This window comes from Phyllostomus hastatus, unplaced genomic scaffold (assembly GCF_019186645.2).
Source record: "Phyllostomus hastatus isolate PE091 unplaced genomic scaffold, TTU_PhHast_1.1 phas_contig_210, whole genome shotgun sequence".
Classification (NCBI taxonomy): Eukaryota; Metazoa; Chordata; class Mammalia; order Chiroptera; family Phyllostomidae; genus Phyllostomus; species Phyllostomus hastatus.
This window is the reverse complement of record NW_025333737.1, coordinates 11,105,055-11,119,486: the sequence shown is the minus strand read 5'-3', so window position 1 is coordinate 11,119,486 and position 14,432 is coordinate 11,105,055. Positions and strand designations below refer to the sequence as shown.

Genomic DNA, 14,432 nt, shown 5'->3' with positions numbered 1-14,432 from the left:
GCAACTGGATTTTCACATACAAAAAATTAATGTGGCCCCTACCTACAGGTTCACAAAAGTTATTTTGAAAAAATTTTTATATCTGTATATAAAAGCAGAATCAATCAAGCTTCCAGAATGAAAAGGTAGTAGAAGAATATCTTTGTGATGTTGGGGCAGGCAATAATTTCTTAAACAGACACAAAATTACTCTATATAAAAGAAAAACTCGACCCAGTGGACATCATCAAAATGATGCTTCTGTTCATTACACAAAAGCACCAGTAAGAGAGTAAAAATGTCAGCAAGAAATAATTGCAAAATGTCACATATTCAGCATATATAAGAAATTCATATATAACATAAGGGCCCCGGCTGGCATAGCTCAGTGGATTGAGTGCAGGCTGTGAACCAATGTGCGGTTGCACAGGTTCGATTCCCAGTCAGGGTACATGCCTGGGTTGCAGGACATGAACCCCAGCAACCGCACATTGATGTTTCTCTCTCTCTCTCTATCTCCCTCCCTTCCCTCTCTAAAAATAAATAAATAAAATCTTTAAAAAAAGAAATTCATATATAGCATAAGGAAAAGATAGAAACTTAGCAAAATATGGCAAAAAGGCTTGAGTCAGGAATTTATAAAACAGAAAATCCAAAAATATAACAATAAATAGAGGAATACAAATTAATTCCATGATGATATATCATAACATTTCCACCAGAATAGCTAAAATTTGAAAGACTGACAATACCAAATGTTGGTGAAGATTTGGAGCAACTGAAACTCTGAAACACTATTGGTGCAAAAGTAAACTGATGATGCCACTTTGAAAAACATTTGACAATAGCTGTAAAGATTAATATATACAAACTCTAGTTCCTACTATTCAGCTCCTAGAGATATATGAAACAGAAATGAATGCCCACATTTACTAGGCAATATGCATAAGAATTTTTTGCAATTATTAATAATAGTCAAAAACTGGAAAATATTCTTGTCCATCAATATGAAAATCAATAGTATATTCACACAATGGAATACTACACAACACTATACCACTATAACTACACACAAACTGTGGATGACCTCTCAAGACAGTGTTGAGTGAAAAAAAAAGCCAGATTTTCTAAAATATCCTTTGTACAATATCAAAGTGAAAAATAGGCAAAACCAAAAAAATTACACTTCAGAACACTAACTTAGGCGATAATAAAAAGCAAGAAAGTAATGATCATACAACTGACCTCTAAGAGGAAGTAGTGTTGAGAGGAGCCCTGGGGGTAAGGCAACATTTTGTCTCTTAACCTACTTCATGTATCTTTTGGTGTATTTTATAATTTTTGGTTAAGCTCCATATTTATGCCTCAAAAGCTTGTCATATTTCAGGTTTCAAAAAAGATTTACCAAGAAACCTTAATCATCTAGCTTTACGTGAAAAGAGAAAAATTGTGTGTGTAGAAATAAAACTAGAAGAAAATACCTCAAAATAAAAAATTATATCTGAGATGTGAAAATTTGAAACATTTTCTTATTCAAGTTTCCTTGTGAGATGACCATTTTTCTACAATGTAATAGTAACATTTTCATATTTAGCTTTAGAGTAGACTTGTTTGGAACAAAAGCTCTTAATCTGAAAGTGCTGATGATGAAGAGTCATGAAGTATCCATCAAATTCTTTTGAAAATTCAATACTAAATCAATGAACTATTCTCTCACCTGGGTCATTCCAGTAGTGAAGGCAAAAGGGCTAAAAATACTCAAAATCCACTCCAAAGATGAAGGAAGATGTTTATAAAGCACAGAGAGTCCCACACTGCCCCAAAAGAGAGTGAAGAAAAACACAACCAGACTTGTGAGGACGGTTTTGTTGAGGAGCACACTTATCAGGAAGGCTAGAGCGATCTGAAAGAGAGAGAAGACAGGTTACACAGACTTAGGTCATCAAGAATCACTGGCAGTGCAATTGAATAGGGATCCTGACATTTTTATGAGTGAGTCAGTGATGAAAATATTAGGGTATAATTATGTTCAGTCCTTCTCTCAACCCTTGTATAAACAGCATCCCTGTTTACCATTTTCAAGTGTTGGGCATTTGTTGCTGAGTAAAGGGTTGGGGGAGGCTGGAAGAATTGCTGAGGAAAGGGTGGAAATGCAGACTTGAAAAGATTGAAAGAAATTAAAGGATTAAAGAGCATCTACATAACCTTCTGCAGAAAACACCCTGAAATGTGGGAGAAAATAGAGGCTCCCTTCTCTTTGTTCAGAGAAGGGAGAGGAGTGTGGTGAGAAGTCAGGGTAAGGTGGGGGACACTAGAGGGAGAAGACTTGTGTAGGGAAAGTTTGGGGAAAAAAGATAGGTTCGCTCCTCAAGGCATCCTCATTAACCATCTACAAATGTCTTAGATAATTTCGAGTCAAGATAATTTTCTTCTTTTTGATGCACCACTTTATTAGTTCAGATTTTATCTAAAAGAGAGGCCCAGCTTTACTTAGGTTACATCATTTTCTCACACTCAGAGACTTTGTCAAATGTGCACACCCAAAATGGACATGAAAGAAATGACTTCAGTAGCCTGCTGATATCCTTTTTGCTGCATATGGCTGAGACCTAACACAGAGAAAATGATCACCATTGCAGGAACTTACCAAGGATAAGCCATATAAGAAAAAGAGTGTAAATATGACCATGAAGCCTGTCATGACTATAATTTTGGTAGAAGTTATGATAATGGCAATGATTATGGAAATAATGAAGATGAAGCCAGCATAGATTAAACTCCAGGAGAACCTAAAGACAAAAAGTTATTGCAATTAATTTTATTATGAAATACTGAAAACACAAGATATCTAAAGGATAATGTAATGATTGCCCCTGTACCTGCCATCTAGATTAATAATTAAAATATTAGTAGTACATTGGCATGGCTGTGCCTACTGGCTAGGTGCCAGCTCTGTATTCACATACTGTATAAAAAGTACAAACACTGTAATAAATAGTATCAGCTCATATGAATTGTTCCACAACTTGCCTTTATCAATCAACATGTACAGTAGCATACACTGCTACATAATATTTCATTGTAGGAATATATCCCAAAGTGCTGCCCATACATATTTTGGTTGTTTCTTTTTCTAACACAGTATTTCTAAGAGCATTCTTATACTTGTCTTTTTGCAGGAGAATGCACAATTTCTCTTGGGTAAAATTGCTGAATTAAAGGAATAAGCATTTTGTTTCTTCAGCTTTATTGATTACCAAAGTGTTCTAATTATAGAATTGGATGGAAACTTAACACTGATAATCAACTAGGTCATCATGGAAGCGTGACGGGAAGAGGATAACTTGGCCACTCTTGAAGACCTCAGCCAGCAGCACCCCCACCCTCCCTACCAGAAGAAAATTGAAATTTCATCTCCACTAAGCCCATTTCATTCTTGCCACTCCTATTCATAATTTCTTTATTTAAACTGATATAAATTATGGTACAACTTAAGAGTCCACACTGTTTTGCTTTAGATATGCTGGTGGTCACATTTTTATGAGCTTTTTATTAAGAAATAATATTCAGCCTTAGATCTAACAAGATTATAGGGTGTTTTAGTCCAAACTTCTCATTGTACAGTTGAGTAAACTTCAGTCCCTATTATTAGCTAATGGGCCTATTCAGGTCAACAGAATAAAACCATTTAATTATACTAAGATGAAACCACAGGCCTTTGCTCAGTCCGGAGCTCTTTCCTCTACATAAAATTGCCTAAGTGAGTAAGAATTCAACAGCTGAACACAATAGAAAAAGTATTAAAACTGAGAGCTGGCATAAATATGTCCCAGTAGAACATATTTATTGCTTATGTGACTTTTTGAGAATTTCAAGATTTATTTTTTAATTGAATATATTGTGTTGACATTGGTTAAGAAATTATATAGGTTTTGGTGTACAATTCTATAATACATCATCTGTATATTGTGTTGCGTGTTCACCACCCCAAGTCACGTCTCCTTCCATCACCATTGATCCCCCCTTTACCCTTGTCTACCTCTTCCCAGTCCCCTTTCCCTCTGGTAATCACCATCCTGTAGTCTGAGTCTATGAGGGGTTTTTTTTCTGCTTAGTCCCTTAAACTTTTTTACCCAACTCCTTAAACTCCCTTCCCTGGGACAGCTATCAGCCTGTTCTCTGCATCTATGAGTATATTTCCATTTTGTTTGTTAGTTTATTTTGTTCATTAGATTTTCATATAAGTGAAATCATATGGTACTTTTCTTTCTCTGACTGGCTTATTTCACTTAGCATAATATTCTCTAGGCACATCCATGCTGTCACCAAAGGTAAGAGTTCCTTCTTTTTTATGGCTGAGTAGTATTCCACTGTGTACATTTTTTTATACAATCATCTACTGATGGGCACTTGGGCTGCTTCTAAATGTTGGCTATTCTAAATAATACTGCAATGAATACAAAGGTGCATATATCCTTTTGAATCAGTGTTTTGGGTTTCCTTGGATATATTCCCAGAAGCAGCAACACTGGGTTATAAGGTAGTTCCATTTTGAGTTTTTTTGAGGAAATTCCATACTGTTTTCCTTAGTGGTTGCACCAATCTGCATTTTCACCAACAGTACACAAGAGTTCCCTTTTCTCCACATCCTTTTCAACATTAGTTGTTTGTTCATTTATTGATGATAGTCATTCTCATAGGTGGGAGGTGATATCTCCTTGTGGTTTAAATTTGCATTTTTCTGATAATTAGTGATGTTGAGCATCTTTTCATGTGTCTATTGGCTATCTGTATATCCTGTTTGGAGAAGTGTCTATTCAGGTCTTTTGCTCATTTTTTAATTGGCAAAAAAATAATTTCTTAGTTTAGTCTCATTTGTTTATTTTTTTTTGTTTGTGTGTCTTGCCCAAGTAGATATACCAGGAATGGCTATGAGACTTCTTTTTAAATTTCACATCTTTACAGTGATGCATTAGAAACAGCATTTTTTAAAAAGCATAATGCATCTGCAGAAGCCACTTCCTGAGAACATAGGGGAACTACAATAGATAGTAATTGAAAAACCACAGGGTAGGGAATTACAGACACAGGAAATTAAAACAATACCTACAAAAAGGAAGTCACTGAAGAGTTGGGATGGGGTGGGGGGAGATGTTACTAAACTCAAGAAAACCTTCTTATAGCAACAGAGAAATTCAGATGTCATACTTAAAGAATAAATCCTGATTACATTTTAAATTTATTACAAAAGAAGCCAAAACTTATTTGTAATAGTCATTCTGTGTTTAATTTTAAAAGTTTCAGAATCTTTTCCTTGTTAGTTTTAAGATATATATATATATATACATATCCTTAAATATATATATATTTTATATATTATATTCATTATATATTTAATATACATTAAATATATGTTGTAAATATACAAATACATATATGTATTTATGTATTTATGTTCATTGGCTAAATACTTGTATACAGGATTTGTGACTTTACAAATTGCCATTAATGCTGCTATTACAGAAGTAAGAAATATTATAATAAATACTGTAAGCTCATTCCAGAAGCATCAAGATTTTGATGAAAGGTGATATATACTCGGGTTTTTCCATGGTTACATATATATTCATCTTGCTAAGTTTTAGGTTCCATGCATACTGAGAAGCATTTATCCTAAGATGGGTCCACATCTAAATATCCAATGCCTTTCCAATTTTCATCTAGAGCTGACTTGGTCCCGCCTATTTCAGGTGACTGCAGAGATGCCGCCCGACAAGACAGGCGCTGGACCGAAGGAGGGTCTTTTCACACAGATCCCCTCTCTCTTCCCTCCCAGCAGACTCCACCCATTCTTTAGCACTTCCCAAAGTTCCACTACAAAAACACGCTTCTCCTTTTTCTTTTTTATTGAAAAACTCAGTTTCCTTTTTTGTGTATTTCACATTTCATATATGTCAGAATCAAAACTCTGTTAGTAAAACATAATTTATAGAAAATTTGAAATCTCTTGGACCACATTTTTATTTCAGGGAACATGTATCTGACAAAAGATTGTTCAATAAATAGTTCCTCATCTGTTCCAGAGAGCTCCATATCCCTACACAGTATTTTCCTGATACGAAGATTGTACAGAGAAATACCTCCCAGGTTTCAATATTGAAAAATACTAGGTTTCTTTGGGGATAAAAGTAATTATTTTTCTTTTTAAAATTTTATTTTAATTGTTATTGAAGTACAATTTTTCTAGAAAAGTAATTGATTCTTTTTCTTTTTCCTTTCCTTTCTTTTCTTTTACTAGACAGCATGGACTTTGTAACTGACTATATTGTAGAGTGCTCAGTTTTGGTGTCTTAGCATCTTCAAGCTACCAATCTTACTTATTAATTATTTTGCTAGGTCTTTGGCTTCTACTCCTCAATTATTTGTTTTTATTTTAATACAAACACACAGATACATATACACATGTATATTTCAAAATTTCATACTCACTTTAAACTATTCATGGAATAGGACAAAATATAAATATATCAATATATGAAGGAAGTGCACTTATTAAGCACTTCCTGTATGCCAGCCTACACACTGCATGTGCTGGGAACATTACGTAGGCTATCTCTTTTAAACCCCAACATCTGATATTTAGTTGCTCAAAAAAATGAAAAATCCCTGGTGACCAAATCCCTGAACACAAGCTAGCTATTAGATTATACTTTCTTCAACACAAGGGACTCTCCAGAAACCAAAGGGTAACTGTGGGCAGACCCAGCCGGGGAGCTGAAATCAGGGCTCCTGGGCTGCAGCCAGGCTCTGGCACTCATCAGTCACCTGACTCCGGGCAACTCTTGCCCTTTCTCTGGCGTGAACAGTAGTTTTGTAACAGTGTTAGCTTTCTGTACTCTGGCACGGAAAAAGTGCTCAGTGAAGTATAACTATTTTGCATGGAAAAATTTAAGAAAGGCTAAATCAAAAAGTCAGAACAAAAGAAAAAGTAGCCAATGTATTAAGTTTCCATCATGATGTTCTGGAACAGTAACGGCTTTTCACTGCTTCTTCATTTCTCTTATTCATCGCTACTATTTAAATCAGTCACTCACCAGAATGCTGAATCTTGGAGACCCATCATTGTCATCAAATCCTTACTCTTTTTTCTCTCTTTTGTAACACTGAGTGATGCAAAATATGTAAATGAGGAGAAGTAAAGCAAGCAGTAGAAAATAAACATCTCATTTTGAAGGACGTCTTTAGCAATAAAAGGTAATGTCTTCATATTTGTAACAGTAACTGACATCAACTCTTCCATCACAGAGTGATTTGTCATGATCTAAAAGTGTTTAAACAAACAAAATCATTATTCAAAGTAGAGAAACTGGTGAAATCAATAAGCTGTGGGGATTGTACCAAAGTCTATTTCCTGGTTTTTAAATTGTCCATTGGAAATGTAAGCTATTTCCACTTGGAGAAACCAGGTGAAGGGCAAGCAGACCACCCTGGACCTTGTTTTTGCAACCTCCTCTCATTCTATAACTACTGGAAAGTTTAGTTAAAAAAAAGCAATGTGTTCCTTTGCCTAAATCCCATTTCAGTGCTTGCATACCTGCTTCATTATATAACCATGGGAAAACCTGAGTATATATCACCTCTCATCAAAATCTTGATGCTTCTGGAATGAAGTATTTATTAGAACTTTTCTTACTTCTATAATAGCAGCATTAATTGCAGTTTGTAAAGCCACAAATCCCGTATACAAGTATTTGGCCAAGGTACATGTTGAGTGGTGACTCGACTTCCAGCAATGAGCTGTAAAGCACAAAGGAGAGCAGGGTCAACATTATGGGGTGAGGGCACTTGGAGAAGAAGAAATAGGAATCCAAGAGAAAACAATCTAGAGGGGACTGCACCAGTCAGAACCTTTAACCACATAGAAAAAAAGAAGCAAAGCAAAGTTCATAATGAGGCAACTCTGTTCATGGAAACCACAGCATGCATAGGGAGGCTTGGGGAGAGAGAAAAAAAAGTAAGCTCACTGGACTCCTCCCTCTGCCTGAAAAGGCTAAATGCACTCCAGTGCTAGAACGTCTTTCATGCTCAAATGCTCTCCCTCCAGAGGCACTCATGGCTCACTCCTTTCCTCCATCCTGATCTCTTCTCAAAAGTAAACTCATTATAGAGGTCTTTCCAGGCCACCATAAATAAAAATATCTAAAATAGTGCTTTCAGTCTCTGTCTTATATCCCTGCTTTCTTTTACTTTGTTGCTTTATTACCACCTAGCAGTGACCATTGTTTTTTTTTTTTTTCACTCCCTGTCCCTGACTGTTACGATTCTTACTAGCAGGCTTTACATTTTGTTCACTTCAATCTTCAAGGCCACGAAAAATGTGGAACACATAGTAGGCCCTCAGTGAAGGAATGGGGAAAAAGCCAATTCCATTAGTCACTTCCATTCTGCTTCCTAAGGGGTCCTCCAAGCTCTTTACATCCTGCTATGCTGCCTCTACTCTGGTCTAAGCTACCGTCAGCTCACTGGTAGGTTTTATGGCATTCTCCCTGACTCCGCTGCAATCCACTCTCGAGGCTGTATCCAGACTGTATCCAGATTGTACCTGAGGCTTGGAAATCCAATCATGCCTCTGCCCTGATTAAAGTGCCCAGGTGGCTCTCCATTGCCCTGAGACTAAAGGATGCTACAGGACCTAGGCCTGAGTACCTTCAGCCTCATTCTCCCATCACATTCCTTTTTGTGTTCTTCATTCACTTACACTGCTTTTCTTTCAGTCACATTAGCAGATGTCCTTTGTCACCTCAGAGCCTCACACTTGCCCTTCTATGTGAAACACAGTGCCCCTAGCACCTCACACGTGCTGTTCCTTCTGACATTAGTTGAAACATCACTCCTCCAGATAGCACTTCTCTATTCCCAAGCATATTAAGAACTCTTGGTCCAAGTCCCTTTAAGGACTTTGCCTGCTCTTGCACTTATCATTACTGTACCTGCTCATACATGTCTGTACTGCTAGACTGGGACCCATCACTCTCCATCACCCTCCACGTCCTTCACAGCACACCTGTGAGCACCCTGTATATGTATGGATATATACACACATTCATACTAGCAAGTTCTGCATTTTGTTCACTTCAGTTTTCAAGGCCAAGAGAAATATCGAACACCTAGGAGACCCTTGGTATATGTGTGCATATAGAAGTTGGATAACTCATGATCTTTTGATCATCATCCTTTAGCTGCATATCATGACTGACCTTGGAAAAATTTAGCAATAAAATGTGCTTTTAAGTTGAAAGCTGCTCTGTTGGCCACCCCCACCCCTTCTTTATGCTAAAAGCATGAAAAATCCCATGATGATATTTTAGATGGAAAATCACCTGAGAAATGGTCTTCCTTCAAAAATGGAATGCCATGTCCCTGAAAAAATTTCAACTTATAAAATAAAGTATCACTAAAGATGATTCCCGCTCCGTCTAGGATATTGTCTAGAAGTATTTTATCCATAGAACTTTGATTCGATACCCCAATGATTGTAGCTCCTGTGAATTACAAAATAAAAATAGGTGTAAAAGATTGTTAGAATTTCACCCAAAAAGAACATGATAGTCAACTATGTCATCATACTGTTTTCATTAGAATTAAAATAAAATCCTTTCCCCTTAAATAAAACTTATCTCAAAAGGCAAAGGGGAAATTTTTATTTTAATGTTTTAAGTTCTAAAGTCAGGAGACATGCTTGAGAATTAAGTACTTTCTTTTAATAATAAGTCTTAGGGCAAGTTTAGGCACATAAAAATGTTATGCCAGAATAAGTATGCATAAGAAGTCCGAGTTACTGGGTAGGATAGGGGAGAGTAATGGGGAGAAAATGGGGACAAATGTAATTGCAGAACAATTAAATAAATACATAAATAAATAAAAGAAATGAAAACTTAAAAAAAAGAAAGAAATCAAAGTTACTACAGTAAAAACATCTCATGATCTTTGCCTTACGCAGGAACCAAGAGCACAAAGTGACGCTATACCTCACGAGCAGTGACTTCACTCGTTAAAAATGGAGAGTTCGAAAGCAGGCAGCCCAACTGCACCCGGCTCACCCGTGAATGAAAGACACTCTTTGGTTATCTCGGGTATGGGTATACGGTAACCTTCTTTGGAATGAAGCCTCTTAAAAATGTTTACAAATTGCACCAAGCATGGATTATCTTTATGGCTTTATGTTTATTTTTTATTGTTATTCAATTATAGTTGTTCCCACTCCCCCCCCCACTCCCACATTATTCTCCCCCTGCCCTAGCCAACCCCCTCCTTCCTCTTTCAGTCCTCCTCCCAGTTGTCTTTGTCCATGGGTCCTTTATGCATGTTCCTTGACTTAGATTATCCGTCCTCGCTTTTCACAGTTTCAAAAGTATTGTTTAACATAACCATGACCTAATTTCCTTTATTTAGATTTTCCCCCTGAGTTATAAATCTTAACCATTGTATTTCTGTGCTAAAAACACTCACATTCATCAATGGCGTATTCTTCCCAGACACTATTCTGCAAATCTGGAATTACAAATCTATTGTTTTAGTTAAATGTTAATAGAAATGTAGGTCTCCATAAATTGGAATCCCATCAAGCTGAAAAGTGGTTCAATGGGCTAATTGTTGTTAGAGAAAGAAAAAAATTAACCAATGTCTATGCTATTTTTAATGCCTAAATAATCAGCATAATGGGTTGCTGTAACTTTAAATTAAGCATATATACATCTTATAAAAATATAAAATGATATCAGTAATTTTTGTCATGAGTACATTTACCTTTAAATATAGAGGCCGTTTTATTCATTATCTGCTCGGTTCTATTGGAGACTGGCATATACACAAGTGTGTAAGTGTCATTAAATTTATCTATCCTTCCCAGCTCCTCAGGAGGCTTTTCAGGAAACTGGGTACTTTCTTTAAAATATGCAAATAAGCTCATATATAGTCCTAGAAGCATTGGGAGCCCCCATTCCTATAACACAGAGAGAAAAAAAGAACAAATTTAGATTACGGTCCTTTAAAGAGCTCAATTGGCACCAGAGAATTAAAGACAAATTCCAGTTTCGCCATAGTGTTGGTTTCTCTTTGCTCTCCTTCAGAACGAAAGGAACCCAGTGAAAGACATACACCGAGACTGTTGCCACATACACCATACTCGAATATTAGAACCACACTTTTCCATTAGATCATGAACTCATGTAGAGGCCATCTGATAAACTAATAGGATGACAATGTCCGTATGCATGAGCCTCTGATTCTAAAGTCTATGAGACACAGATTATCCCAGCTAGAGTTCCTGGTGACAAATGACGCTATTCTGGTCATATATCCTTGTGCTGGAAATCAAAGAAAATGGAAAGTTGCTGAATGGTACAGACTGTCTAGTGTTTCACCAATATCAGTAATCTCTTCCTGCTTGGCACAATGCTAGACTATATTCCCAGCCTCTGGAAATTAAGTGGCACTAAGTGATGGAGTTCTAGCCAGTAGAATGTGGGCAGAAGTGACATAGGCCACTTTCAGGCCTAGCTCATAGAGCATAACCTTCTACTGGGAGTGCCCAGATTTTTGGCATCTCTGGGCCACACTGGAAGAAGAATTGTCTTGGACCACACATTAAATACACAAGCACTAATGAAAACTGATGAGCAACAAAAAAAGAAGTTTTTAAGTAAATTTATGATTTTGTGTTGGGTTGTATTCATAGCCATTTTGGGCCACACACAGCCACCAGGCCACAGGCTACAGGTTGGACACCTCTGTTAGTCTCCCTGTCTAGGTCCCTCTACCTCCCGATCTTCTGACTGGATGCAGAGAATCTGGTGAAGGTCTCCAAGGCCCAATGAAAGGGCAGAATCCCTAGATGAAGAAGTCTGGGTCCCTGAATGACTGCATGGAGAAGACTCCTTCACCTACCCAACCTACTTTGCTTTTACTTCCAATCGTATTTAGGCTGTAAAAAGAGTGAAGAATAAAAATAAACCTCTGTTCTGTGGAACCACTGAGATTTGGGGCTGTTACCTGTAGATAGCCTACCTACCTAATTCAAACTGAAAATCAACGGTGCTATTTGTTCATAATTCTTGGAAATAGTCCCTGTATAGGTAATTCATGGCCTTGTAAATAAGTCCCTGAGGTTAAAATTCTTTGATTTTCTGCTAGACACTACTTTTATTATTTCTTGACTCTAAATTTATTACATGCAAATTAGAGCAGCTTTAATAGTTGTTATAATTTATCATATAATTAAATTTTCACTTAATCTCATTTTTTAAAAAATGAGTAAATGCTTTTATCTTTACAATTTTACACTATTTTCAGAACTGCTGTGAGTCTCTCTATTCAACAAGTACAGCTAGAAACAACCCCAAAATCAATAAATCCAGTCGCTTAAAGTGTAAAATGAGAGAGCCGTTAGGAAATGAAATGCAATGATGCTAACTGTAGAAAGAGAAAAACTTTCAAACGTACCAATAAGCTGTCTCTTTTCTTCCTCCATTTCTTAAGAAGATTTTTGTACAGAAGGGCTTGAGTTTGTTGACACACGCTTTTCTGTTTCCTATGCATGTAGCCTGTTCATTAAATGAACAAGGAGAAAGTAAACACGGCGGAGCATAAACCAGGAAAAAGGGTGTAATGGGAAAAGCCTTGCTCATATTTGGGGGGAAAGATTTCCTACCTTAAAGAAGTGAAAAGAAAATGAATTTAAATTATTTTAATAAGTCATGATTTTAAAAGTTTACATGAAATACATGCACTGTAAGCTATTTAGTAGGTAATGGAGGGGAGGGAAAGTGACTATTATCACAGTTTACACTAACAAACTATCCAATGGAAAGAATATCATTAGATAGCAGGACCTGTAAGGTACTTCACATTTTGACCTTACATAACAGAAATTCAACTATAGGAATAGAGTATCTATATTGTATCTCATCTGATTAATAACTTCTTATTCTTTGCATTTAAATGGAAGTCCCAGAATTTACATGAAATTAACATCAAACTTCATATACTTCATTATGAAATTACTTAAATTCATCTCAATAATTATGTCCATTAACTTTAACCCTAACTCAATATTTTCTTGTGTATTTACCTTCTAAATTGACTTGAACTACTTTAATGAAAAGAATTGAGCCATGGGATAATAACCCAAAGTCAAACTACTTGAAACTTTATTTTGACACACACAAAGAATAAAACAATTTACCTCAATTTTCTGAATTCAGAAGTCCTTTAATAACTGAGGAAACAAACTACAGAGTAAGTTTCTAAAAAAAAAGAAAGAAAGAAATACATGGGAAAGTAATTTTTGGTCAAATGTTGCAAGTAAACCAACAGAGATAATTTTTTTCAGTTTTTGAAACCTCAAAATTAAATCATTTTAGATTTGCATATCAAAAAACTCAGAGAATTCTCCCTCAATGAGCACAGAAACAAATTTTACTGTTTTCCTATATACTCTTGTATCTATACAATAAATTTGGTTGGGAAAAATAGAAAAATTTCATCATTAGGTCTTCAGTATAAAACACACAAGTATTTAGAAACATCTGAAAAATAGACTGACTTTAGCAGTGTCCACCCACATATCTGGCATAGCACAACAAAACAGAGCTGTACTTACTGTCAGAAAAATCAGAAAAAGTACTCTGGAAACACTTTCAAAGCACTGTTCTTTTTTTTTTTTTATTTTGTCTAAGGCAGAGATTGAAATTTCTTTACTGTCTCCTCTTCATTTATTCTTTAAATGGGTGTCTACTCCCAACAGTTCTTAACCAGGGCTGATTGCTAAAGAGGGGCGTAGTCAGACCAAGCTGCACGTGATGAACTTGTTTTGTTTTCTGCCTTTTCTTCCCTAAACCAGTTATTCTGCAGGGAAATAACTGTTCCGTGGTTGGTTGGGAATAGAACAAACCCTGTGTTTGTGCACTTGGCCTTTCAACTCCAGGGATAAAGGGGACAATGATAAACCAGGAAAATGCAGCTAGCCCTACAGACATTGGGAATAAAGAAGGAGGGAAGAACAATAAATAAAAACAATAAGTAAGCAAAGTAGTTAAATTTGCATGAGGAATTGCTAGTTATTTTTGTTCACTCCTAATGCCTAAACAAAATTGCCAATGATATATTTGACTAATTTAGGTGAAATAGGCAGAATGTGCTGGAGCTGAACTCTTTGTTGCCTAATGAAGTGAAGCAGTCTCTAGTCTGCCTTGGGGAAACACTGAAGTTGGACAAATGAAGAACAATAAGGAAATTCCTTTTCCCCATTCTGTTCGTAGTGGATGCAAAATTTCTCAAGGCAACTGAAGAAAATAAAAATGGATTGCTAAAAGACTAAAAGGCATATTAAAAGAAAGAGATTCGGGTCATTTTTTAGGCATGATAGCCAGGCAAACAACCTGAAATTTATCCAG

The 14,432-nt window shown here is 36.2% G+C and overlaps 1 protein-coding gene across 3 annotated transcripts in view; it reads right to left on the bottom strand.

The window, feature by feature from the left end:
- The window catches only part of ABCA6 (ATP binding cassette subfamily A member 6), a 54,755-nt gene extending 40,969 nt beyond the window's left edge, over positions 1–13,786 (bottom strand). The window contains exons 1-9 of one of the 3 annotated variants that reach the window (XM_045837156.1): positions 13,640–13,786; positions 13,223–13,283; positions 12,481–12,581; positions 10,786–10,981; positions 9,360–9,521; positions 7,673–7,776; positions 7,074–7,300; positions 2,627–2,768; positions 1,697–1,882 (exon numbers count right to left, since the gene is read on the bottom strand). In XM_045837156.1, coding sequence (XP_045693112.1) covers positions 1,697–1,882; positions 2,627–2,768; positions 7,074–7,300; positions 7,673–7,776; positions 9,360–9,521; positions 10,786–10,981; positions 12,481–12,576 — 1,113 coding nt within the window. In that variant the 5' untranslated portion in view covers positions 12,577–12,581; positions 13,223–13,283; positions 13,640–13,786. Of the gene's footprint in view, positions 1–1,696; positions 1,883–2,626; positions 2,769–7,073; positions 7,301–7,616; positions 7,777–9,359; positions 9,522–10,785; positions 10,982–12,480; positions 12,582–13,222; positions 13,284–13,639 lie in introns of those variants that run through there. The other 2 variants (XM_045837157.1, XM_045837158.1) reach the window with 2 other exon arrangements.
- Positions 13,787–14,432: the final 646 nt, after the last annotated feature.